We start from the raw sequence: 23,648 nt of genomic DNA, 5'->3' as shown, positions 1-23,648 counted from the left end.
GGAAGCGGCGATTGGTGGAGGCCCAGCAGGGCAGCGGCGTTGCCGGGCGCTGATTGGCTGAGAGAGGAGATTGGGTGAGGCCAGCGTGATCTGCGCGCGCGGTTTCGAGCTCCTGTGGCCGTAGCGCTGTGTGGGGACATGGCGGCCGTGCTGCCGGCCGAGTTCCAGCTGCCTCTCACTGCTGACGACCTGCTGCGGGGAGACAGTTCACGGCACTATGTCGTGCAGGAGGTGCTGCCGGCACGAGAGCTGCCGGCCGCCATCACAGGTAAGGCCCCAGCCCTTCCCTCACTAGGCTAGGCCCTGCGAGGCCCGGCCGGCCTAAGCCCGGGTAGAGCACAGAATCACAGAATGAGCCGGGTTGGAAGGGACCTCAAGGATCATGTAGTTCCAACCCCCCTGCCTGGCAGGGCCACCAAACATGCACATTTACTAGATCAGGTTGCCCAGGGCCCCGTCCAACCTGGTCTTGAACACCTCCAAGGACGGGGCATCCACAACCTCCCTGGGCAGCCTGTTCCAGGGCCTAACCACTCTCCTAATGAAGAACTTCCCCCTAACATCCAACCTAAATCTTCCCTCTTTTAACTTAAAACCATTTCCCCGTGTCCTGCTATTGTCAGCCCTTTCCAAGAGTTTACTCCCCTCCTGGGAGTAAATTCCCTTCAGGTATTGAAAGGCTGCAATGAGGTCACCCCACAACCTTCTCTTCTCCAGGCTGAACTAACCCAACTCCCTCAGCCTGTCCTCATAGGGGAGGTGCTCCAGCCCCCTGATCATCTTCCTGTCCCTCCTCTGGACCCTTTCCATAATCTCCATGTCTTTTTTGTACTGAGGGCTCCACACCTGGACACAGTACTCCAGATGGGGCCTCACAAGGGCAGAGTAGAGAGGGACAGTCACCTCCCTATCCCTGCTGACCACCCCTCTCCTGATAGAGCCCAGGTTCTCATTTGCTTTCCAGGCTGCCAGAGCACATTGCTGGCTCATGTTGAGTCTTTTGTCCATCAGGACCCCCAGGTCTTTCCCTGCCGGTGGTTCAAAGCTGTCGTTCACCCTCTCCTTGTCTCCCCGTAGACTTCCAGGCTGCCTTCAGGGAGTGGGGAGCGCTGGCTGTGCTGCAGCATTTCGACACGGTTTACAGCCTGCTGCGGTAAGTAGGGAGCGGAGGGACCTGGAGGCTGGAGGAGGGTCGGGAACAGCTGCCTCTCCCCTGTGGTGTTTGCTTGCTGCCACGATAAGCTGCCCTTGCCCCACAGCCACTTCCGAGCCCTGGATACTGCTGCCAAGGAGGATGCTCTGGAGCTGATGATGCAAGGTGGGTGTTTGCTATCTCCGGGCAAAACTGGAGTGGTGGGGAGGTTGCTCCTGGGCAGCAGTTCAATGATGATATAAAGGCTAATGTGACTCTACCAGCAGGGTTACTCCTTCAGTCCATTACCAGTATACGGGTCTGTAATCTTGGTGGGCAATGCAGAGCTGTGCGTGCTCGCTGTAAGGGCAGGCCGACAGAAAATCCCCTTCCCCGCGTCCCTGGGAAATAAATCCTTGGGATTTGTCAGCTCTGAGCAAGTGCTTCTAGGAACTGACTGGTGGCTGGGGAACAGGATGGGAAAGCGCCTCTGAGGTTTTGGTTGAAGGGGCAGCCCACATTACAGCTGGTGAGACGTGAGCACACATCTTTGGTAATCTGATGACTGCTCTAGGTCTCCAGCAGGGAGGATGGTTGAGGAACCTGGCCAAGAACGTTCATCTTTTTCTACCTTTCTCCAGTGGTGACCCATCATTCCAATGAGCTTTCTACCATCTTGAGTGATTCTGGGCTGAGCCATACAGACCGCAACGCTCACCTCAATGCTCTTAAGATGAACTGCTATTTGCTGTCTGGCCTGTTGGAAGCCTTTGAAATGGAAGCCTTCAAGAGTGGTTTGGCGGAGGTAGATCCTGCTGGAAAGGTAGGTGAGAGAACTGAGGAGAAAATGAGATATAAAATGTAGAAAGTCTGTATGCTCTGTGTCAAAGAATGTAGCTGTGTTTGTTTAAGCATGGTACTGGGGAAAGCCCAGGCCCTAGTGTCTTGCTCCAGTTTATAGGAGGGAGAGGAGGTTCTTTGCTATACGTATACCAGGTGTGAAATTAAGAAACAACAGTTCAAATGTTGGTCCAATCAGTTTATTGTGAATCTTAATTAGGGAGATGGGGAAGGGGAGGATGGATGATTTAGGGTGATGGGGAAGGGAAGGCGGGCAATAGGAAAGGTAGATAGAGGCAAGAATTGTGTGAAGCGGGGATAGTCACCACCAGGATGCAGCAGTGTCCCGTTGTGAGATGTTCCAATGGTCCAACTCAGAAGCGCGGGCAGCAGGATTCAGGTAGCAGGTCCAGGGGAGTCCTTTGGTAGCAGTAGAGCAGCAGTGAGGGATCTGAAGTCACATACCTCTTGTTCTTCTTCAGCATGCAGGCATCTTCTTCAGCATGCAGATGTCAGGATGTGGGGAATCTAATGTCAGAAATTCTGACTGTATGGTTCCTGATCCCTCTTTTATCCTCCTTTTTCCTGCCTATTTGACATCCCTGATTGCTTGGCTAAGAGTCATGTGCAGCACACCCTGAGATGGCCATCTTCCTTGAGATAAGCCCACACAAAAGACCAATTCACAGCCATTCAGCTGCAGCTTATCTCTCTCTCTTTGCCCCTGGCCTTGTCCATCTGTGTCCCTCAGACAAAGGATTTCTCAACCATTGCCCAGGACTTGCTTAGACTTGTTCATCTGTGTCCTTCAGCAAGCTTGGAGTCAATGGTATAAAAGCATGGCCTCTTACACTTGGTTTGGTCCTTATGAGGCTACCTGGCTGTCAGTATTTTCTTGAGTGAAAGTCATTCTGTGCTCAGGCAACAGTGGTCACTTGATGTAGGCATATAGATTTCTTGTACATCTAATGGTATCCCTCTCGAAGCTTTAGAGTTTAACAATCGTTTTCATTTCAAGGGAAATATGATGATGATGGTGGGTTTTTTTTTCTGTGTTCAGGCTATTGATGAACTGCATTGTATAACTTTCCTTTCAGAACAAGAAGAGCCATGCCAAGTCCTCTGGGTTCTCATGGGAAGATGAGAGGGAACCAGTGTTACAGTTGTTCACACAGTTGCTGCAGCTAGATCTCCGTCAGCTTTGGAGCGGTTTAGTGGTGGAAGAAGAGTTTGTCAGGTAAGACAACCCTTCAAAATAGTGGGTTAGAGTCAGTGTAGGCGTGGGAAGAAGGGGTTAAATGGTAAATCTGCAAGCAAGGTGGTATGACAGCCCTCTTCAGGGTACATACTGCTGGATGCCAAGTAAGCTGAAGGAAAAGTGAGCTGCTGAGGAATCACTTCCTTTCCTCGTATAAAATTCAGGTGTTTGTTGCTCAATTTCTTAAGGATACTGGGTAATCTGCCTGGGTCAAGGGAAAGATGTAGCTAGTGCATACTTAGTGTAGTTTGCTAGAATAGCGTCAGTACAAACTGCAGTAGTGAAGTTGACTGTCTCTTTTCTGTGGTTTTAGCTTACTGACGGGATGCTGTTATCGTATATTGGAGAATTCAAATATTGGTCTTCAGAGGTATCGGGCCACACGAGAAGCAGCAACGCATCTGCTCGCTACAGCTTTGACCCACTATGATCACATGTTCAGTGAGTTCATGCTTTTCTCTTTTTCTGGAAGCTGTTCCTAGGTAGTTTTCTTGACCTCTTTTTCTTCCTTCCCTTGTCAAAAGGTGCTACCCTGAAGATCACACAGATGCTGCAGCACTTTGAACATGTAGCCCCGTTGTTTGCTCAGGCTGTGACTCTCTGGGCTAAAGAATATGGACTGAAAAGCATAGTAGGTGAACTGCTGAGGTGAGGAAAAAAAATACCCTAACATGTATTCTTCTACCCCTAGAAACCTGAGAAACCCTTTTCCTTATTTTATTGTTCTGTGCAGGGAAATTGGACAGAAATGTCCACAAGAGCTGGCTCGTGATACTTCTGGAATCAAGGGTTATGCTGTCTTCATCACTGAACTGGCTGAACAAATTCCTTCGCTGGTGTTATCCAACATGAGTGTTCTGCTACGTCACTTGGATGGCGAGGTACGTTTACAAAATATTATGTGTCCAGAGAAGACAAGCAGTAGAAGTACTGCTTTTTGATTTTTCTTTTTGAAAACAGAACATTTTCCCACCTATATCCAGGAGGGGAGTAAACTCTTCGAAAGGGCTGACAATAGCAGGACACGGGGAAATGGTTTTAAGTTAAAAGAGGGAAGATTTAGGTTGGATGTCAGGGGGAAGTTCTTCACTAGGAGAGTGGTGAGGCCCTGGAACAGGCTGCCCAGGGAGGTTGTGGATGCCCCGTCCTTGGAGGTGTTCAAGACCAGGTTGGACGGGGCCCTGGGCAACCTGATCTAGTAAATGTGTATGTTTGGTGGCCCTGCCAGGCAGGGGGGTTGGAACTACATGATCCTTGAGGTCCCTTCCAACCTGGGTCATTCTGTGATTCTGTGATTTTTCACAGAGATCAAGTAGCCAAAACCTGCCTTTTGGAACATGTCATGCCCTTCCCTAAAACGCACAGAGGAAATGTACACCATGACACCTACTTTCTAGTTATTGCTTCCATGCATCTGAGAACCAGGGCGATCTGACTGCTATCAGATCAGTCTGCTGTCCTTTATTCTTCAGTATCAAGTTACTTTAATGGCTTTCATCATGCTACTTTTTAGTAAAGTGCCATTAAAGTGTTTTTATGTTAGTCCTTGCTTCCGCAGTGGACCTAGCTGGATAGCAGGGCTGGATTGTTCAGTCTTGCAGGCACAGCCACGTTCAACCAAGATTGATACAAACCCTGGAATAGAGAAATTCAGTTAAGGCTGAAGCTCGAGAGTTAGAAGGCTCAAATTCTGGCCTGTCATTGCCCCTTGGAATACGAAATAGTCTTTTATTCTCTGTTTCTGGTTCACCAACTCATCTTTTTGCAGAATTACATGATGCGAAATGCCATTTTATCAGCTATGGCAGAAGTGCTGCTACAGGTGCTGAATGGTGACCAGCTGGAAGAAGCTGTTCGTGGTACTCGGGACCATTTCCTGAACACGCTGCAGGCCCACATCTGTGATGTCCATGGATTTGTGCGCAGTCGGGTGCTGCAACTTTTCACTCGAATTGTTCAAGGCAAGGTGTGTGTGTTGGGAAAACAGCTCTGACTCTGTCTTTTCCCCTGATCTGTTTTCTAAGGGAATTTCTGTCACTGATCTTTGCGAGAAAGACATTGTCTATGAGTAGTAAAATATCTGTTGTCCCTTTCCCCAAGAGATCAAAGATCCTAAGGTTATTGCAACCAGGGAACAGAAACTGCATGATTTTAGGTCTTCTTAGTACAGAATAGAAGGAAGAGCTCAATTGTGCAAGCTCTTTCTGGACACTACTATAGGAAAACATCTCTCTTCTCAGAAAGACTTTTCTTAATAAACTCTTGTAACCTTTTATAAGTCCTTGCTTTCAACAGATCTTGGACTAGAAGATATATGGAGGTCCCTGCTGACCTATTTTTTTGTTAGGAATCTGTAATCTGTTAGGAATCTGTGCCTTCTCATATGCAAGCCACAAGTAGAACAGCATGTGCGTGTAGAAATTTGCCTGCAGAAAAACAAATTGTCACGAATTTCTAGGGCTTCTTGATAACTTTATCTATCCTTTCATTGTGTACTAGGTCCTGCCTTTGACTCAGTTCCTGGCTGTTGTATCCCTGGCTGTTGGGCGTCTCAAAGATAAATCTGTGGTGGTAGTTAAAAATGCCATCCAGCTCCTGGCTGCGTTTTTGTCCAATAATCCCTATTCTTGCAAGGTAATTCCTGTTAACAGGGTGGATATGCTAGAAGTGTGTTTGCAGGCTGAGTGTCTGTAGCATGGTGTTGGCAAGGCAGTGGTCTTTCCATGTTGGCCCTTCAACGAGACACGAGCTTTAACTTTGCAAATGGGAGCTTTCTGAATTTTCTGTTGTTCAGATTTCATGTTCTGTGGATCTTCACTCACTGTAATTGACGGGTGTGCAGGGCCAAAGTGGTTGTGATCTTGATAATGGAAAAATCTGCAGTGGTTTGATGTGAATTCACTGTGGGATTTCTTTTCTTATGATCAGAATTAGGCTTTAGAATGTTCTATGCAGAGCTGCAGTCTTTATGTTCACCTGCACATCCTCTTGAGCTTCTGAGACTGGCATTTTACTGCATCTATGGTGGCCAGAATTTGCTACTACAGTTTCTAAAATCAGGGTTTTCCGAGGTGATTGATAACACTAAGGAAATAGAGGAAGGAGATTTCTAGAAAAACTAGTTATGTAACATACTTCTTCTTGGCATTTTCAGTTGAGCTGTAATGACTTGGCTGAGCCGCTCAAGAAAGAGGTGCAGAAGCTGCAAGAAATGAAGGACCGTTGCAGAGAACCAGGTAACTTCTTTCTCTTTCCCATTCACAGGGTGTAACTTGCATTCTGTCCAGTAGGAATTTCACTCTGGGCTTATTTTTCCTCATCTTACGCTTTCTCCTGGGTTGCAGTGACTTTTATCTCAGAACTTACTCATGTGAAACAGCGAGGCCAGTTAACTGGGAAACAAACTCACAAGAGTCTTCCTGCCACGATGAAGTAAAAGGACAATGTGAATGTCCATACTTAGGTCAACAGTGTTATTCTCAGGGCAAGAACTGAACATAAGTACAAACATCCTGTCAGGCTTCCGTTGTCAGCCATTCAAGGACAGCTTCTGCCAGGAGTTTGGTCAGACAGGAATTTCAGCTTGATTAGCCTTGAACTTTCTGCTGTCTAGAGACAAATAAATGGCAAATGATGGCACTCTATCATTTTTCCCCCATAGTGAATTTGAGATCAGCAACAGGGAACTACCTGAGGAAAATGCCTGGGACCTAACTTCCAGATGAGTTTTTTTCCCCGCTTAAGGTATCATTTGAATCTTTTGCATTTCTCATTCTCTCTGTCATTTCTTTATAGCTCCAACAATCAGTCCAGAAGAAGAATGGGAAGCAATGCTTCCAGAAGTTAGGGCTGCTGCAAGGCAGATCCTTCAGCCATCACAGGAAGAGGACGATGAGGAGGTGCTGGAAGTTGAAGAAACAGCAGAGCGTGCATCAGAGCAGATCATTGGAATGCTGAAGAAGCTGAATTACAAGTAAGAAGGCTCTGCGATCTCTTTCTCTATTCAAGGAAGGTTTGAGCTCCAGAGTAAATGCGTGATTTCCAGTAACGTTACTCTATGGGAAAGGATTGACCTGGGTATCTGACACAACATGCTGGCAGGAGTTCAGGGCATAGTTGGATGGTTTCCCTTACATTCTGCACTAATGGGTTGCTGGTGTTCTGTTGGGTTCTGTCGCTGACCAGGAGTGCAGTTCGCCTTACACAGAAAGCAGTGTGCAGCTTCCAGGCACAAGAGCCCTTCAGTAGCTTCAAAGAGGAAAATGAGGAGGCAAGGATCCTGGGCATTCTGGAGAGACTTTACACAGGTAACTACAGCAGATTGGTCTGTCTCTTCCCTGCGTTTAAGCTGTAGTTAGACTAAAACTGTCTGGAATGCTGCGTTTCTTTCTTCAAACTGTGGGCCTCGGTATACATGTATGTAACTCAGCAGTTCACAGTTGTATCATATCTGCTGAAGGGAGTGAAGCCAGTGTTCCTTATTGTCATGGAGTTATCTAGATCAATCTATGTCCGTCATGGGGGCAGTAGGCCTGTGGGCCCCCCAGCCCCCAAAAATGGGAAGGGAAAAGAGAAAAGGGGTGGGGAGATGGGAGCTGGGCTCAGGGAAACAAACAGAGCAGCAGCAATGATAACTTATTTTACTAAGTATGATATCAGAATGTAAGATAACACAATATAATACAATCTAATTGAAAATTGAGGCTAATAAATCAAGTGAAATAAGAGAGTTTTCCGAAGACTGGGAAGCCTGCTTTGAAATGGAAGGCACACATCTTGGAAGCACACCCACACCCACTGCCAGGCAGTGAGAGAGAGCAAGCCAGCATCACTTCCATGACATATTTTCCTCTCTGACTGTGAGGTCCTCTGGGATGTGTAGTTCTTTTTCTCTGTGCTCCACATGATATTATGATGTGGAATACCAACAGCAAAGACTACAAAACCGTGACATTCCACTCCTTATTCTACATCACTTCATCATGCTTAATATACATATACAAACGTATATATGTATATACATGTATATGGGGTGCTGCATATGTTTCAAGACACCCAGTGGTTGCCTCCACCATAGTAAGCACATAACACTTATCATTGTGAGATCATGGCAAGGTGATATAATCAACCCACCACACCTTCCCATATTTATACTTTCACCATCGCCCTCTCCCTCCCCAGAGAGGTTTCATCCTCTTGGCTTGTTTAATTATGGCACACGTGTAACAGTCATAAATAACCTGTGCAGTAGCATCTATAGTTAAGTCCACCCCTTGGTCTTTAGCCTACTTATATGTCATGTCTGTGCCTTGATGGCCTGAGGCCATCAAGCTAAAAATAATTCACCCTTATTCTGCCAGTCCAAGTCTGTTTGAGCCACCTCAATTCTGGCTGCTCAATCTACCTGATGGTTTTTTTGTTGTTCATCAGTAGCCCAACTCTCGGGCACATGAGCATCCACGTGATGCACCTTTACAACCATATTCTTTATTTGGGCAGCAATGTCTTTCCACAGTTCAGCAGCCCAAACAGGTTTACCCCTCTGCTGCCAGTTATTTTGCTCCCACTGCTGTAACCACCCCCATAAGGCATTTGCCACCATCCATCAGTCAGTATAAAGATAAAGCATTGGCCACCTCTCCCGTTCAGCAGCATGTAAGGCCAGCTGGACAGCCTTTATCTCTGCAAACTGACTTGATTCTCCTTTACCTTCAAGGAGCAAGGAGTCCCTGTTGGTGCGGTACTGCTGTCTGTGCACTGTCTTTGTAGCAATTGGTACCTGCTGCTCTTCTATGCATAGCAGCCCCACAACAGATGCTCATAGTACAGGAGTAGGTTGGTCATGCCATTTCCTCATGTCTTCTCCATGGTCATGTAGGTAATGCCACAAGACAATATGCGGTGTAGTCTTATTGTTGTTCCTTGCTTGAGCTGGAAAGTGTTTGCGTCTAATAGCTGAGATTTTTAATGATACAGGTGAGGAGGGTATCACTTTATCACTTCTGACCTGTCTGGTTGTGTGTGGAGTTCTGCTTCCTGAACAGTTGGTGGCATATAATGCTCACTCTTAAAGGTCTTTACCAAGTGCCAGATTCAAGCAAAGTCTTGCTCCTTTAGGCTCACATTTCTTGCTGTATTTTGCTGTATATGCACAACTGTGCATACTGAATTTTGTGTTTGTTTCAGAATAAGGTCTCCTGGCTTATTCTCCTGAGCTAATTTCTGATTTGTTTTGTTTAAGAGAGCTACTATCTAAATAATCTTTTCACCTTTGTCAGCTCCCCACACCTGTACAAACTGCTACGGAGCAGTAGTTTTTGCCTTCTCTGTACTCTGTCCTGATTCTCTTTTAGGTCCTCATCAGTCTTTGGGGAAGTATCAAGATCAGATTAACCTCTTCAGTGTTTTTATGGTATTTAGGTAAACTGGATCATGCCTTTTTCCACCTGTTTTAGTTGATACTTATGTGATGTGCTGTGTTGTAGTGCTGGAGTTTGCGCTATGATACTCTGAGATGTTGTCTTTGTATGGAGTGTCTCTGTTTGTTTGGGTTGAGTCGTGTGGTTTTTTTGGCTTTGTTTTGTTTTTCATGGAAGTCTCTTGATTCTAATGTCAGTAAGGGGTGGAGTGTGAAGAATTAAAATGCCCTGAACTGTTCCTGTTTGTCTTATGCCTTCAATACCCGTAACAAACAAGTGTTCACGCTGTGCAGGTTTTTGCCCAGGTGAGAATAGTGGGGACTCTCCATGTGAAAGTGGCAGTCTTACAACTGAAGAAGCTGCGCTGGAAGAGCGGCCTCAAGAGCAGCCTCAAACAGAGCTGGTCAAACAGGAGATGTTGGTGCAGTATCTACAAGATGCCTACAACTTCTCAGTGAAAATCACTGAAGCCCTGAGCCAGATCAGCAAGCTGATGTATGAAAACTCTGTTTCAGGTGTGTGAAATAGCCACGGGGGCTTTTTTCCTCTTTGTAGTTCCTAGGTTTGTCCCTTTTTGCTGGAGAGGAGACACAATGTTAGAGCTCGAGGGGAAGGGTCGGAAGAGCTGCTGTTCACTGAGCAGATGTCACAGACACTGGAATACTGGAACAGCAAGCACTATCTACTTGGTTGTTGGGAGAGATTTGCATTAGGGCATGAGGGCTTTTTAGACACGTGTAGGAGCCAAAGTTTTAAATATCAAGATTAGGAAAAAAGGCCAAACAAGCAAAAAGAATGTGACCGAGATGATTATATTTATGTAGGTTCTCCTCTCTTGAGGGAGGGAATCTCAGCTGTAGTTCTTCAAAGTAAGTGTGTGAAAGGAAGCTGCGTTCTGTTTCCTGGTGCCTTGATGCAACTTCAGCTGTTGCAGTGGGGTAAAGAGAGGAACTTCACCTTTCCTTACACTTTATTCCGTAGCTAAAATTGTTACTTTTCAACAGATCCTATTGCCTGGTCCTCTTCAGTGTTGTACCTTCACTACAAATGTGAAGTGATGAGCAGTCCTTTAGGTTACCTCAGCTACTAATATTTAATACTAACTTGCTTGTCACAAATCAGCATCCCTGGGGTAGAGATCAGGTACAACTCCCTCCTCTCACAACCTCCTTCCACTTGCTAACCACTCTTCTCCAAGGTCTATCATATCACATTTAGCTCTAATATTGCTAATTTACCCCCATTTCCTCCAGGATATCTATGTGTGGTAGTGACCCTATTCTGACGTAAGCCATTTGCAGACAGTAGCAGTGATCATGGATACTTCTAGGGCTAGCTATGAGATCACTGTGCCTATGAATTTGTCTTAATGGCCTCTTTAATAATGAGAAGGAAGGAACTGCACTAATGCAGCTGTTCTTTCCTCTGCAGTGGTTCAAGAAGCCATAGAGTTCTTTGTGACGGTCTCGCAGTTTGGTGTGCCCCAGGCACTGCTTGGAGTCCGCAAGATGCTTCCCCTCGTGTGGTCGAAAGAGCCTGGTATCAAGGAGGCTGTGCTGAACGCCTACAGGCAGCTCTATCTGAGCCCCAGCGGGAATTCAGAGAGGTATGGGTTGTCCTAAACAAAAGGGTTTGTTTGTTCATTTGTTTTTCCTTTCTGTTCCAACAACTCCCCAAAGAAACGTTTCCTATATGTCCCATCTGTATTCATGTGTAGGAAAAATTAACTCAGCGGAACTCCATATGAGAACTCACAGAATGCAATGCTGTGATTTATTTTCAATGAAGTTGGTATCAGGCACTGATGCTGAACCCTGATGCTGAGCTACTGACTCTCTGAATGTTTGTTGCGTCAGTTCTTGGGTTCTTGATGGCATCAATAAACTGATTTTTTGGACAAGATCCCATGTCTTAGGAATGTAATGCTCCACCCTCCTTGGGGAAGGTTTTAGTCTGATACAGATGTTTCTTCATCTTTGGTTTCTTTTGGCTATAGTCTGTCCTGTCGCTGGGTTGAGAATTAGAGGAATGGCATACAATGTAGTCTAGACTCAGGGCTGTGTTTCTGATACTAGGATGAAAGGATGCTGGTGGGATCCTTATTTGCTGACCCTTACTGAGTATCTGGGCTGGGATGTTGAGGTGCTCTTGCAAAGAGGAGCTGTATCTTTTCTGTAGCACAACACTTTCTTCTTTTTCCAACTCTCTTGCCCGTGTGCACTTTCTTTGTACCTTGAAGGCGACAGACAGCACCCTTGCTTCTTGCTAATGCTTGACAGTATTGTCTGGATACAGCTGTTCTGCAGTTTGAACTCTGGCCATATTTGTAGATAGTTTTGCAATTTCTTATGCTCTAGTGAATAGTATTGTGACTAGTGGTTGAGAGGGACCTGGGAAGGGGCTGGTGTGAGCCTGTTGCCAGACATTTGTGCAGAGCATCAGTAGCTGCAATGGACTTTTGAGCTCATGCTATCTGCACTGGAACTTGAGCTGGTTTTCTTGTTCCCTATTATTATTTAATAGTTGCCTATTTAGAGAGCTGAGGACAAGTAATCATGACAGTTCCTTTTTATTCTTAACTTTTTTTTCTTTTTTTTCATTTAACCTTGCAAAGGGCCAGGGCCCAGAACCTGGTGTCTTCTCTCTATCTCATCATGGTGGATGCATCGTTAGGAACGATACAGTGCTTAGAAGAAATAGTGAGTATTTGTTTTGTCTGAGTTTAGGTTGTGTATCTTGTTAAAGGTCTTTGTTATATGTTATATGAAAACAGCATTCAATGCATGTAATGTCTTTATTAGTCTGAAGTCCATCCTCCCGTCCTCCTCTGGCTTTCCCTGCTTGTCTTATTGAATTTCTTTTCCAGATCTCAGAGTTTGTGCAGAAAGATGAAATAAAACCTGCTGTGATCCAGCTGCTTTGGGAGCAGTTCACAGAAAAAACCCAGTGCTCACCACTGGAACGCCGTGCAGCTGTGATGCTGCTGGGGATGATGGCACGGTAAGCCCATGGCCCAGTGTGATCCTGTGAGTTGGGAGGGAGGATGCAGAGGGAGTTAATTTTTAGTGAACAACTGTGGGTGCAGGATCAGCTGACCCTTGGTTCTATAGCCTCAGAAATATAACCAGACCATGGGGTGATGAAGCTTGGAATTAAACAGTTTTATTGTGTTTGAACAGCGGTCTCCAAATAAGTGTGGTCATGGTACCTTCCTTGTGTTCTAAACATCCACTTCAGGCTTTACCATGCTACAGTTTGGCACTTCATGTTTTGACAAGAACTGAGAGAAGCTGCTGAATAGAGACATCTAGAGCCTTAGCATGGAGGGAAATTCATCTGCTTCCCTTTCTGCGTGCAAAGAAATTATAATTACACTATGATTTATTTATCTTAAATTATTTATAACTTAATTTCCTTCATTTTCCAACCTAGTAAACCTTGGGTATTAAGCTTCCATGTTGATATCTTCCTACTTCATCCCCTATAGCTGTATTTTGAGTCAATTGATTTATCTTTTTTCCCTACTTGAATGCCTGCCTTCTGCAAGCAGCAAGGATTATTTCTCTTGGTTATGGATGTTTACTGTGAAGTTTCATCAGCACCTCCTATAATAACTCTGTCCCTTCCATTCCATAGAGGGAAGCCAGAGATCATAGGCAGCAACCTGGATGTTTTGGTGACAGTAGGGCTGTCTGAGAGGGTGTGTGAAGACTATCGCTTGGCAGAAGAAGTATGCAATGCAATCTCCAAACTTGCCAGTAATTCTAAGGTAAAGCTCTGGTCACAGAAATGGTTACCCGCTAAAAGAGAAGCAGGGAACGGAGCTTACATTGAGAAAAGAGAATTTGTATCACTTAGGGCTTTTGTTTTGTTTTTGTTTGTATGGGATTTTTTGTTTCTTCAAAATGAGGCAGGTTGAGACCATTCAGCAGCGCTGTCTGGAAAGCTTATCGCACATCAGTGAACATGCAATGAGAATATTTTCATTAGGCAACTTCTGAATTCAAATTAGGAAAGAGTTCAGCGCACAAGAAAATCTGTTTTCCTTCCAATTCTCTTGCTCATGCTCCCCATTCGAAGCTGATTTATGTCTCCTCAACCATGAAGCACTTTCCTCTACTGATATTTTCTGGTGTTGTGATTCCTTTGCCCTCTCCGTTAATTGATATTTGGGAGTTGTTGACTGTGTGGCTGAATATAAAGCATGACAGGTTTTCAAATTCATTCATGTTATAACTGGTGGCCTATCAGATGGTTTCTTTATTAATGCACTTAGGGAAAAACTCTTTGTTTCTTTTTTTATTGTTGTCATTGCTTTGTTTGTAGCTCAAGCATTTGGGGTATTTTAATTCAGAAGTTGCAGCATGCAAGCAGCTCGCCTTTACACATCACAGTCAGTCTGGTTTTGCCCCTTTCACTGGGGGGATATGACAGCAGTACCTCTGAATTAATGCATGTTACAGCACTCTGAATCCCAGCTATCTTCACAATATTTAAATGTTACACTGATTTGATGCTGTGGTTACTTACACAGGAAGGGACCGACACTTGAATAATTGTAGAAGCTTTTCTGCTCCTGCCCCAAACAAAAAGTTCATAATGGAGAGTAAGATTTTACTTCCAGCTACTAAAAGCTGACAAATCTCAAGCAGCAGCTTGTTTTAATCAAGTATATCTTGATCAGGAACTCACGGGTGTGCTGGGGTATCCCAGGCTTTATTATTCTTGGTTTAGTAGTTCACAGACTTGTCTTAGACCAAGCTTATGTGTAGTGGCAGCAGTACAGAGTAAATAACATCAGATTTAGAGTCATCTTAAGATTTAAAGAGTTGTTTCAATTTAAGGTAAAGTAGCGGAATTAACTGGCTTGGCTTAAAAAGTGACAGTAATGTCCCCACGGTGTGTTGAGTTGCAGAGCAGTGCTGGATGTCCTTGCCATGGGCCTAGCAAGCTTTTGGTTTAGATTGTTCACGCAGCAAAATGAAGAGCCAGAGAGGGCATGGAGGTGTTCTTTTCTGTGGTGGGAGTAACTCATCTCTGTCTCTCTCTGCAGCCAGCAAAGGGGAAGAACAACATCCCATTTCGACTGCCACAGGAACAAGAACTGTTTGAGTGCCTGAGCAAGGCTGTGAGTAATGGTGAGCTCAAGTCAGCAGCGGGTTTGGAGGAGGTGGGGCTGGGCTGTGAAGCAGCATGTATTGCAGCTGCTCCATGTGGCACACGGCTCCTTTTTCTTATCAGGCTTTACCCAGCAAAGTAGTCACTGGATCCCCTTCATGGAAGCAGCAGTAACGCTCATCTACCAGCTAGCAGAAGGGCCAGAGAAGATATGTGCTCACATCCTGCAGGTGTGCAGCCAGAAAGCTCTGGAGAATCTGCAAGAGGCTGATGGGCAGAAAGAGGGTGAGGGAAAAAAAGCTGGTGAAGCAAATCTGTACCTGTGGTTTCTGGTGCTATGATTGGGTGGTCTGGGATAACTGTGGGAGGAGAAAAGTTGGGGCTAGTAGAGATGTTGGCATGGAGGAATGCAAGTGCTGTTAAGGGGTCTGTGGATCATGGAGACAGGATATACAGTTACTGAGGTTGGGCAGTAACTGATAAGTGTAGATTCCAAATCAACGCTGAACTGGAATCATTTTTCCTCCAGTAGAGTCAGGGGCTTCTCCCAACAGAGTCTCTGATGGTGCCGTCAGTCTCCCTACGTTCCTGCTGCTGCACCTGGTGTCCCTTGTGGGGCAGGTGGCATTGCAGCAGGTAGCGCATTTGGAAGTGTCCGTGAATGCGGAGCTGCGCAGGCGCCGCATCCTCAGGGAAGAGGAGAAGACCAAGAAGCATAAAGAGCGCTCTGACAGCAGCACAATAAAGCAGAGAGCTCAGGTGAGAACTTGGTGATTTATTTGTTTGTTTTCCTGTGAGATCTTCTGATGTTGCAGCTACTGCCACAGCAAACTTCTAGCGGGCACAAATTTGTCAAGGGTTGACAAATTCTACTTGGCAAAGGAAAGGATTATCATTATCAATTTTTTCTACACAGAGCACAGGAAATGATATCACTATGGAGGAGGAGCTGGGTCTCATCGGAGCATCTGCTGATGACACTGAGGCTGAGCTCATCCGCAGTATTTGCGAGACAGAACTTCTAGATGGTAAGTAAGTATGACTCCACTGAAGAGCAGCACAGGTTCCATCTGCCGCATATGAGAGAATGGGAGGGGTGGGTAATGCATTTAGAGGGAGACGAGCTGTTTCCTTCATTAAAAAACACTCATTTTCCTTTAGCATCAGTTTCATTATAGGTTCATTCATTGTTCTGCTTCTCTGAGGGTAGTTTTTCAGTGGCAAAAGTGAGTTATCCAGCTCGTATAGTCTGCAGGAGTTCTGTTATAAATTCAGTGATCTTTCTTGGAATGCTGCTTGAGCAGCGCTCACATACCTGCTGCTTTCATCCCCGCTATCTAGAGAAGCACCTGCTTTCTGCCTTTGTTCCTCTGGTGCTCAAGATCTGCAACAACCCTGGGCTCTACAGTGATCCAGCACTTAGAGCTGCTGCAGCCCTGGCTCTTGGCAAAATCTGCATGATCAGGTAAGTCTGATGTTCTCTTAGCAGCTTCACTGGCACGTAAGTACAGTAAATGTTGCAACTCCTTTGCAGGGAAGAGGGGGAAGGAAAAAAAGGACAAAAGAACATACATTTATTGTCTCACTAGTATCAGAAACTGGATTTCAGTTACTGATTTTGGCCTTCTTTTCTGTACCCTGTCCTGCCAGCTCAGAGTTCTGTGACTCCCACTTGCGTCTGCTCTTCACTATGATGGAGAAGTCGCCTCTGCCTGTTGTGAGATCCAATCTCATTATTGCAGCAGGAGATCTGGCCATCCGTTTCCCCAATCAGGTGGAGCCATGGACACCACATCTGTATGCCAGGTAGTGCTGTGCCTATTGCTAGTAGAGGACAAGTGATGGGAGCTCGATGGGGAGGGTGGCAACAGGCTTCTGGAAGGTGAACCTGTTGGAAGAAACCAAATTTTAAGGCATTGTTGGAGGGAGACAGCAGAACTGGCTTGTTGAGTAAGTAGGCTGTCATGGGTACTGGTAACTTAAAGATGCTCAGCTGCCTTTTGTATTAACTATTTGCTTCTACCAGGTTGCGAGATCCCTGCCAAAGTGTGAGGCAGACAGCTGGCGTGGTGATGACTCACCTCATCCTCAAAGACATGGTAAAGGTGAAAGGCCAAGTGAGTGAGATGGCAGCTCTGCTTATAGACCCAGAGGAAGCAATCATGGGAGTGGCTCAAAACTTTTTCAATGAACTCTCCCACAAGGCAAGTGGATGCTTGGGATTCTTAGTTCATAAGAATGGCAAGGGGCTGGCAAGGGTTGGGTCAATTACACAAGAATTTGGAGCCCTGGAGAAGGTGTGTTGTTGTAGGGGATCTATCTGCTGTTCCTATGTGTTGCCTAAGTGAGGGTAGAAAAAGGGAATTTTGCAAAATGAGTTTTGATGTTGTCAAATTTGAGCTCATCCATTCACATCAGAAGGCAGGCTCCAAACCAGCACACCTAGTATGGGCTTGGGAACAGGCCTTGTAAGAGTTCCCTGACTTCAGGCTCAGGCAGTGCATCATCTGAGACCTTTCAAGGTTATTCCTGGCCGTGTGATATTGAGATACTTAAAGAGAAGTTACTGTCCAGGCAGGTAGGAGCCGTAGTAGTATTACCAGTCTTGCTGTTTATTCATCATTGAGGCTGACGAAGGCTCTTCAGAGTTTGAGGTTTACTGCCTAAGGTAGCAGTGATGCTGGAGCTTTACCCCCCTCTAGGCTTGCTCTGTTGAAAGGTAAGCCCTACTGTGCTGGTTTTCTGTCTCTGCATTGTCTGTAACTAAATTGCCTATAAGCACTTGGAAAAGGAATTTGGGTTGGGTCTTTTCTAGCAATGTGAGAGACAGTTCCTTGAGTTGAATTGGTTTTGTGCTGGGAGGTGACAGGGTTGTAAAGAAACTGCATCCAAGGCTGTCAAAGAGGGTTGTAGTCGCTGTCAGCTCCTTAGCTTTAGTCAAGTAGCTCCAGATAGGATTGGCTGGCTGTGAACAGCTTGTTTCAAGAAGCTGATGCTTTCAGTTAGTAGCTTTGTGCAGGGAAAAAAAGTAACTTTAAGTGAACAGCTTATTTGTCTTGGCTCAAGCTGTCATTCATAATTGTGTATCTCCTGTATAACCTTGTGTCCCACGCAGGATAACGCCATCTATAACCTGCTTCCAGACATGATCAGTCGGCTCTCAGATCCTGCCTGCGGCGTAGATGAGGAATCATTCCACACTATTATGAGGTACGTAAAATCTGAAATGCGGGTTAATGGAGTCTGTTCTGACACATTTGAGCTAAGGGCTGCCAAATCTACAGAACAAACTACCATGGTGTACATCATGCTTTTTCTCTCGCTAAACTCAGTCTGACTTTCACACTCTACATCCCAAGGGGAACCAATCTAAAACCACCTGATTGAGTGTGAAGGAAAGGCTCCATACAGAGTTTTCACTAGCTCATTCAAAATGACTTTCCCTGTAGAGATCTAAAAACGGTTCAGTTTATGCACGGCAGCCCAGCCAACTATAGGAGGAGTGAACAGGTTTTAAAAGATCTGCCCTCCTTGTTATTCTGATGACCTACTGGGTTTCTGTAAGCAATTTTAATAATGTTTAATAAAGCTGTAAAAGTAACGGATTAGAGTGTTGGTTGTTGGGGTGGTTTCTTTGCTTTTACTTCTTAGACACCCTTACTCTCCATAGTACTTCCTGATGGCTTCAGTTGCTCATAGGCAACGTAAGGAATCTTTGGTTTCCATTCTTTATCTTCTTTGTAAGACTTAACTTGTCTCCCATCAGATGTCTTCAGCGGTAAACTACAAAAATGTTCTGTTCCAATGTCACAGTTTGGGTTGCTTAAGTTAAGGAAAGATGAATTTGAAACCGGAACAAATGCAGGGGAGGAGTGTTGAGGTTGGGTGTCAGTTCCCCACAGCATAAAGAAGCTTGATTTGGTGGTTGTAGGCATGACTAAGACTGAACAAGGATGAATTTGTAGCAGCTACATGAAAGCCAGCAGCAACTTGACTGAGAATAAGTTAACAGAAATGCTGGTAGAAGAAAAAGGGGAGCTGTGTGCTGCAGCTTTTAATACAGAGAAATCATTTATTCAGTAGCTTCTATGAGGATGTCATACAAAACATAGTATTTAACTGTCTTAAAGTCAATGTTGTCTTATTCCTCAAAAAGCTGAGAAAAATGTGGGATCAAGTTGATATTTCAGTTCAGTTCAGCTTTGTTCCCGCTTTACAGTAATAAAATAATGTTCACTTTTGTACTGATGAAAATGTATAGCTATGTACCTTCAGCAAAATAATAATTCTGGAGAAAAGAAAGTCTGCATAGCATCCTACACCCAGCACAGTCTGCCTTGTGAGACATACTGGTGTGTAGCACAGCTCTGAAATGGGGAGATCATCTGGAGGCGTTGCTTCTCTTCAAATTGGATGGAAGGAGCTGAGCAGAAATAGTCACTGCAGCCTTTTCAGCAACCCACCTACAGACCAGCAGTTCTCACTCCAGACCCACAAGAGTCCTTGCTTTAGCTATATTGCTAGCTGTGTTTCATCTGAGGCAGGTGCTTCTTGACAAACATGCAGCTATAATTATTGAAGCAGCTGTCCTCCAACCGGGATTACAAATACTACTTAAAACATATTATATGCTTATAACTTCTCCTGAGCAGTCTGAGGTATACAGAGCTCTCTAATCTTCACATTTGGAGAACCACCTGGCTGATCACTGGGCAGGAGATCTTCAAGCAAGCAGTGGTGAAGGTAGAAATGGGATTTCCTCTCCGGGCTTTCAACTTCACTGTGTTTTTCCTTTGCAGACATCTCTTCTCCTATATTACAAAAGACAAACAGACTGAGAGCTTGGTGGAGAAACTCTGTCAGCGATTCCGGACTGCCAGGTGAGTTTAAATCCTAAATTTCTTCCTATCTTTCTCCTTAAATGCCTGGAAAAAAAAAACCTATCCTTCTGGTCTTATTACACTACGATCTAGTAGGTAACAACTCTGCCCATGGCAAAGGATTTGGATCTGAACAGTCATTAAGTTCCCTTCCAACCCAGGACATTCTGTGACTCTTTGGGTCCTCTTCTCATCTTTCTTAAGGGTAAAGGTTTTGTGAGAACTTAGATCTGCATTACTTACAGGTAGGCAGGGAGACACAACCCCAGGGTGGCTTATATTCACTTCTGTGGTCCTTCCTGCAAAGTGTGACTTGTTTATGGTGCTGATGACAGAGTATAATAGTCCAGAGCCCATCCCATGCTTCTGGGATATCTTTTTGCCTTCTGGAAACTTATTTTTTCTGGTTGGTGCTTCTTTCCCTGTGCTTCCCTGTCAAATATTTTCTTTGTTATCTTTATCTCCTACTGGATTTGGTGCACCCAACATTCCTACATTGTTCCATCTCTGCAGTTGCGACTTTGCCCTTGAGGTTTAAAGCTGTGTCTGCTTATCTTGGCTGTTTGTACACAGTGCTGGGCATGTGACCAACTCAGTTGCCCCGGGGAGTTGCATATTCCTGAGAAATGCTTGGATTTTGTTTCCTGAGCTAGACTAGAAAGTGGCCCCTCTCTCAATTTCATCCTAGGAACAGTGGTAAGGTCTTCAGAGCATACTTGTAAAGATCCTTCTGGCTGTAACACATGTAGCTTTTGCTGTGCTAATGTCACCACTGCTCCACAAAGAGGATTGGTTTAGTGCACGCTAGAGGTAATGCTAGAGCAAGGCTCTTATTCAAGGCTAATACAGGAGCTTATCGGGAAAGATTATGCAGCCACAATCCTTAGGATTTCTGGGGTTCTAATCAGCAACGTGCCAAGTATAACCGAGATGTTTCTACATTTAACACCTGGATGCTGCAGCTTTTTTTCTCTGCCTGACTGTGTTTGAACAGCACATTTGGAGTGTATGTCAGCCCCCTCTTTTGTACACGTATGTAAGAGGGACTTTGACCTACTGTTTTTACTCCCGTTCTGTCTCAGTGAGCTATATTTTGGTATATATCAGTATAGTGTGGCACCCTGTAACAGAACAGCATTAAATCTCATGTTCCAAAAGGTGAAAACACCTGTGGGAAATGCCTTATCCCCATGTGTTGTAGTTCCAAGTTGGATGTGCTCATCTTTACACACTCCTTGTCATATGAACTATGGGCATACTTTGTCTTTCCCAGAAATGAACGTCAGTATCGGGATCTGTCCTACTGCCTTTCTCTGCTTCCCATCTCGGAGCGGGGCCTTCACAAGCTGCAGGACAACTTTGACTGCTTTGCAGACAAGCTCCAAGACCCAGCTGTCTACAGCTGTTTCCAAGCTGTGCTGGTTCGATTCCGCAGAGCAGTTGGCAAACCTGAGGCTAAAGTAAGGATGGCTGGTGGGAAGCAGGGTGGAAAACAAGCGCTTTATAAACGCAGTGATGCAGTTCTCCGTGTTAAGCAGGCTACTCTTTGGCCTCAGTGATTTAATGGAGATCCTGATGGGAGTTCTAGAGCAGGAGTTGTGTATGCCACAGATGTAATGCTTCTCTGTGTTGTTTTTTTCTTTTCTGCTGCTATTTTACAACCCTACCAGGCTTTGGCTGAAGAGCTGGAGCAGAAGCTGTCTGCCTGCCATAACCAAGGGCTGGACTCAGCAGAGACGTGCCAGGAAGGTGGTAAAACTCCAATGCCGGAGCCAGCCAAGCGAAAAACAACAGCAGGTATTTCCCATTTGTGGGACCGCAATTTTCCCCTAACCGTGCAGCCCAGCAGAGATGCCTAGGGAGTTTTCTTCACCCTTACAGACAGAAGGTTGCTACTTTTCCTTTTTTCCTTGCAGGCAGCTGCCGCCGGCCCCTGAGCACAGCCAACAGGGGTGATGATGATGATGATTTTGTCACACCCCGACCTCGAGCACACCAAAAAAATAAACGTGTCCAGAAGTCCCAGCGGCGCAAAAAGACTGTTATCATCTTCTCCAGTGATGAAGAGAACAGCTCTGAGAATGGTAAGGCATGAGACATGTACGTTTAAAAGTAAAAGCAGGGAGGTGGAGAAGGACTGGATATTTGGTGTTTCAAGGGTGAGAGCTTGGTGGAGAAACTGTGTTAGGGATTCTGGGCTGCCGGGTGAGTTTAAATCCTAAATTTCTTCCTATCTTTCTCCTAAAATGCATGAAAAAAAAACTTTATCCTGGTTTTATTAGACTTGATCTAGTGGATGTGCCATAGTGCCTATGGCAAAGGGTTGGAACTGGATGATCATTAAGGTTCCTTCCAACCCAGGACATGCTGCTGTTCCTCTAGAAGGGGGAGAATGTAGATGGGGATCAAGAGCTGCGTGCAGATTTCTCTGCTCAAGGCAGTGGAGTGCTGGTTGTTGACACTTTACTCTTTTAGAGCTATTGGCAGAATTAAGGGAGGAAGAAACCCCCACCAAAACAACTCCCATCACCAGGTCTTCAACCCGGCGGCTGCGCTGAGGGAACCATCTGCCACTGTCTTCAAAAATAAAGCTCGATTTTTTTGCAGCAGTCGTCTCTTGTCTGAATTACCAGATAGTTTCATAGCGCTTTAAATGAAGGCAAAATGGAAAGTCATTGCAACAGGCTGAAGAGATTCCAAACCTGTCTGATATCTCCATGATGAAAGGCAGTGATTAACACGGCTTCTGCTCTACCTGTTTGCCCTGACTTTACAGATGGAAAACACGCACTGCCCTGATTTAAACAAGCAGCCAAAAGTAACTACTGTGTGTGCTCATTCCTTCCCCATTTTGCACCAGGGGTGTAACTACACCATTTAGCTTCTCCTGCCACAGGCCTAATAATTTGGCTGGGTTTAGGCCCTTTTCTGTTTGATTGTTTTGGGGGCTCTTGCTCTGCAGGGATGAGCAGGTCATTGAGGGGAAGTTACCTGCACCTTGTCTTGAACAGATCTCAAAGGAAAGGTGAGGAATAGCAGAAGGTAGAAGTTGATAAGACCACGCAACTTGAGTAGGAAAGAAAATACAAATCAATGTGTTTTTTGTTTTATTTTAAGTGCAGAATTACTTTAATCAAAGTTACAGGAGATAACTTTGGCTCTTGTCATGCAGGTAACATCGCTCATCTCACTGCACTTAAACAACACCGGTGCTCAGATCAGAACTAGCACTTAGACAAGCCATGTGAACACCAAGTGCCTTAAGTGTGAATGTTAATCATACAAACAGCCTTTAACCTCCTGTCTCACAGGCAAATTGGCATTTGTCCCAGAGCTGTAACACAGAATTATTTCCTCTTACCTGGCAGTTGCCTAGAAAACACTTCTCAGGCCAGTGACTTGCTGAATGGGAAGCAGAAAGGTTCTGCTGTCAGTAGGTTCCTGCCTATCTTTCCCTATTCTTCCACTGAGTGTCTCACTGTTCCTGCAGTTGCTATGGTTATCTTCAGTCCAGCAGCAAGGACAGCCTGCTGCTTGCTTCTCTGGTCTGGCTATGTAAGTAGTGACAAAACACTGCAGTCGTTTATTTTGATACCTGTGTAAAGGTAGTGTTAGAAATTGCATAACTTTGCAGTAGCCTGGGAATATGTATTTATGCTAATACCTGAATGGACATAAACACGCTAGCAGCTTACCCCTGAGATAAGAAGATTCCCCTTATTCAGCCAAGGGGTATCTGCAGAATACTCCATCCCGTTCCTAGTCCTCCCACTCTCTGTCCGGCTCCTTTCCTTTTGCTTGTAAAAGCCTGACTGCAATTCAGCAGGAAACTATTTTTCTAATGGTCTTGCAAGCTCTAGAATCAGTGTCCCAGCATCAGAGGGAGAAGGGCTTTTACAGAGGCAGCTTGTTAGCACCAGAGAGGAAAGGACAATAACCTATTTCAGGCTGCAAAAAACTGGGGCAATCAGGGACTCATTGCCTGCCAGAGCCTTTTACTT

General features: G+C 45.2%; 1 protein-coding gene, 1 long non-coding RNA gene and 1 other non-coding gene across 9 annotated transcripts; 2 read left to right on the top strand and 1 right to left on the bottom strand.

Moving 5' to 3' along the window:
- Nucleotides 1-98: 98 nt before the first annotated feature.
- On the top strand, nucleotides 99-22,253 carry NCAPD2 (non-SMC condensin I complex subunit D2). 7 transcript variants are annotated; one of them, XM_085523892.1, is made up of 32 exons: nucleotides 99-268; nucleotides 1,078-1,153; nucleotides 1,260-1,318; nucleotides 1,774-1,955; nucleotides 3,070-3,209; nucleotides 3,544-3,671; nucleotides 3,755-3,878; nucleotides 3,964-4,111; nucleotides 4,999-5,196; nucleotides 5,730-5,864; nucleotides 6,385-6,466; nucleotides 7,026-7,203; nucleotides 7,416-7,537; nucleotides 9,584-9,650; nucleotides 9,943-10,164; nucleotides 11,081-11,255; nucleotides 12,264-12,348; nucleotides 12,516-12,649; nucleotides 13,286-13,418; nucleotides 14,703-14,787; nucleotides 14,891-15,052; nucleotides 15,297-15,526; nucleotides 15,684-15,795; nucleotides 16,109-16,232; nucleotides 16,418-16,573; nucleotides 16,794-16,971; nucleotides 17,883-17,977; nucleotides 19,567-19,647; nucleotides 20,921-21,107; nucleotides 21,318-21,444; nucleotides 21,564-21,731; nucleotides 22,123-22,253. In XM_085523892.1, the coding sequence occupies exons 13-32, from the start codon at nucleotides 7,493-7,495 to the stop codon at nucleotides 22,203-22,205; spliced, it is 2,649 nt and encodes an 882-aa protein (XP_085380018.1). In that variant the 5' UTR covers nucleotides 99-268; nucleotides 1,078-1,153; nucleotides 1,260-1,318; nucleotides 1,774-1,955; nucleotides 3,070-3,209; nucleotides 3,544-3,671; nucleotides 3,755-3,878; nucleotides 3,964-4,111; nucleotides 4,999-5,196; nucleotides 5,730-5,864; nucleotides 6,385-6,466; nucleotides 7,026-7,203; nucleotides 7,416-7,492; the 3' UTR covers nucleotides 22,206-22,253. The 7 variants fall into 7 exon arrangements, 6 of the variants coding, with proteins under 6 accessions (XP_085380018.1, XP_015728791.2, XP_015728781.2 ...); XR_014937205.1 differs by lacking the exon at nucleotides 9,584-9,650 and having other exon boundaries at nucleotides 14,891-14,997; XM_015873305.2 differs by lacking the exon at nucleotides 9,584-9,650 and having other exon boundaries at nucleotides 15,300-15,526.
- On the top strand, nucleotides 1,379-1,699 carry LOC116652832 (small nucleolar RNA U85). The gene has a single exon (XR_004306051.2). It is a non-coding gene; the product is annotated as a small nucleolar RNA U85 (small nucleolar RNA).
- On the bottom strand, nucleotides 12,790-23,551 carry LOC146762524 (uncharacterized). Its single transcript, XR_014937244.1, has 2 exons — nucleotides 23,009-23,551; nucleotides 12,790-16,655 (listed from the first exon to the last, which is right to left on the bottom strand). It is a non-coding gene; the product is annotated as an uncharacterized LOC146762524 (long non-coding RNA).
- Between the last annotated feature and the right edge of the window lie 97 nt (nucleotides 23,552-23,648).

This window comes from Coturnix japonica, chromosome 1 (assembly GCF_054131305.1).
Source record: "Coturnix japonica strain WE chromosome 1, WE-NBRP24, whole genome shotgun sequence".
NCBI classification, from domain to species: Eukaryota; Metazoa; Chordata; class Aves; order Galliformes; family Phasianidae; genus Coturnix; species Coturnix japonica.
The sequence above is the reverse complement of the archived record's forward strand: the minus strand, read 5'-3'. Positions and strand labels throughout refer to the sequence as shown.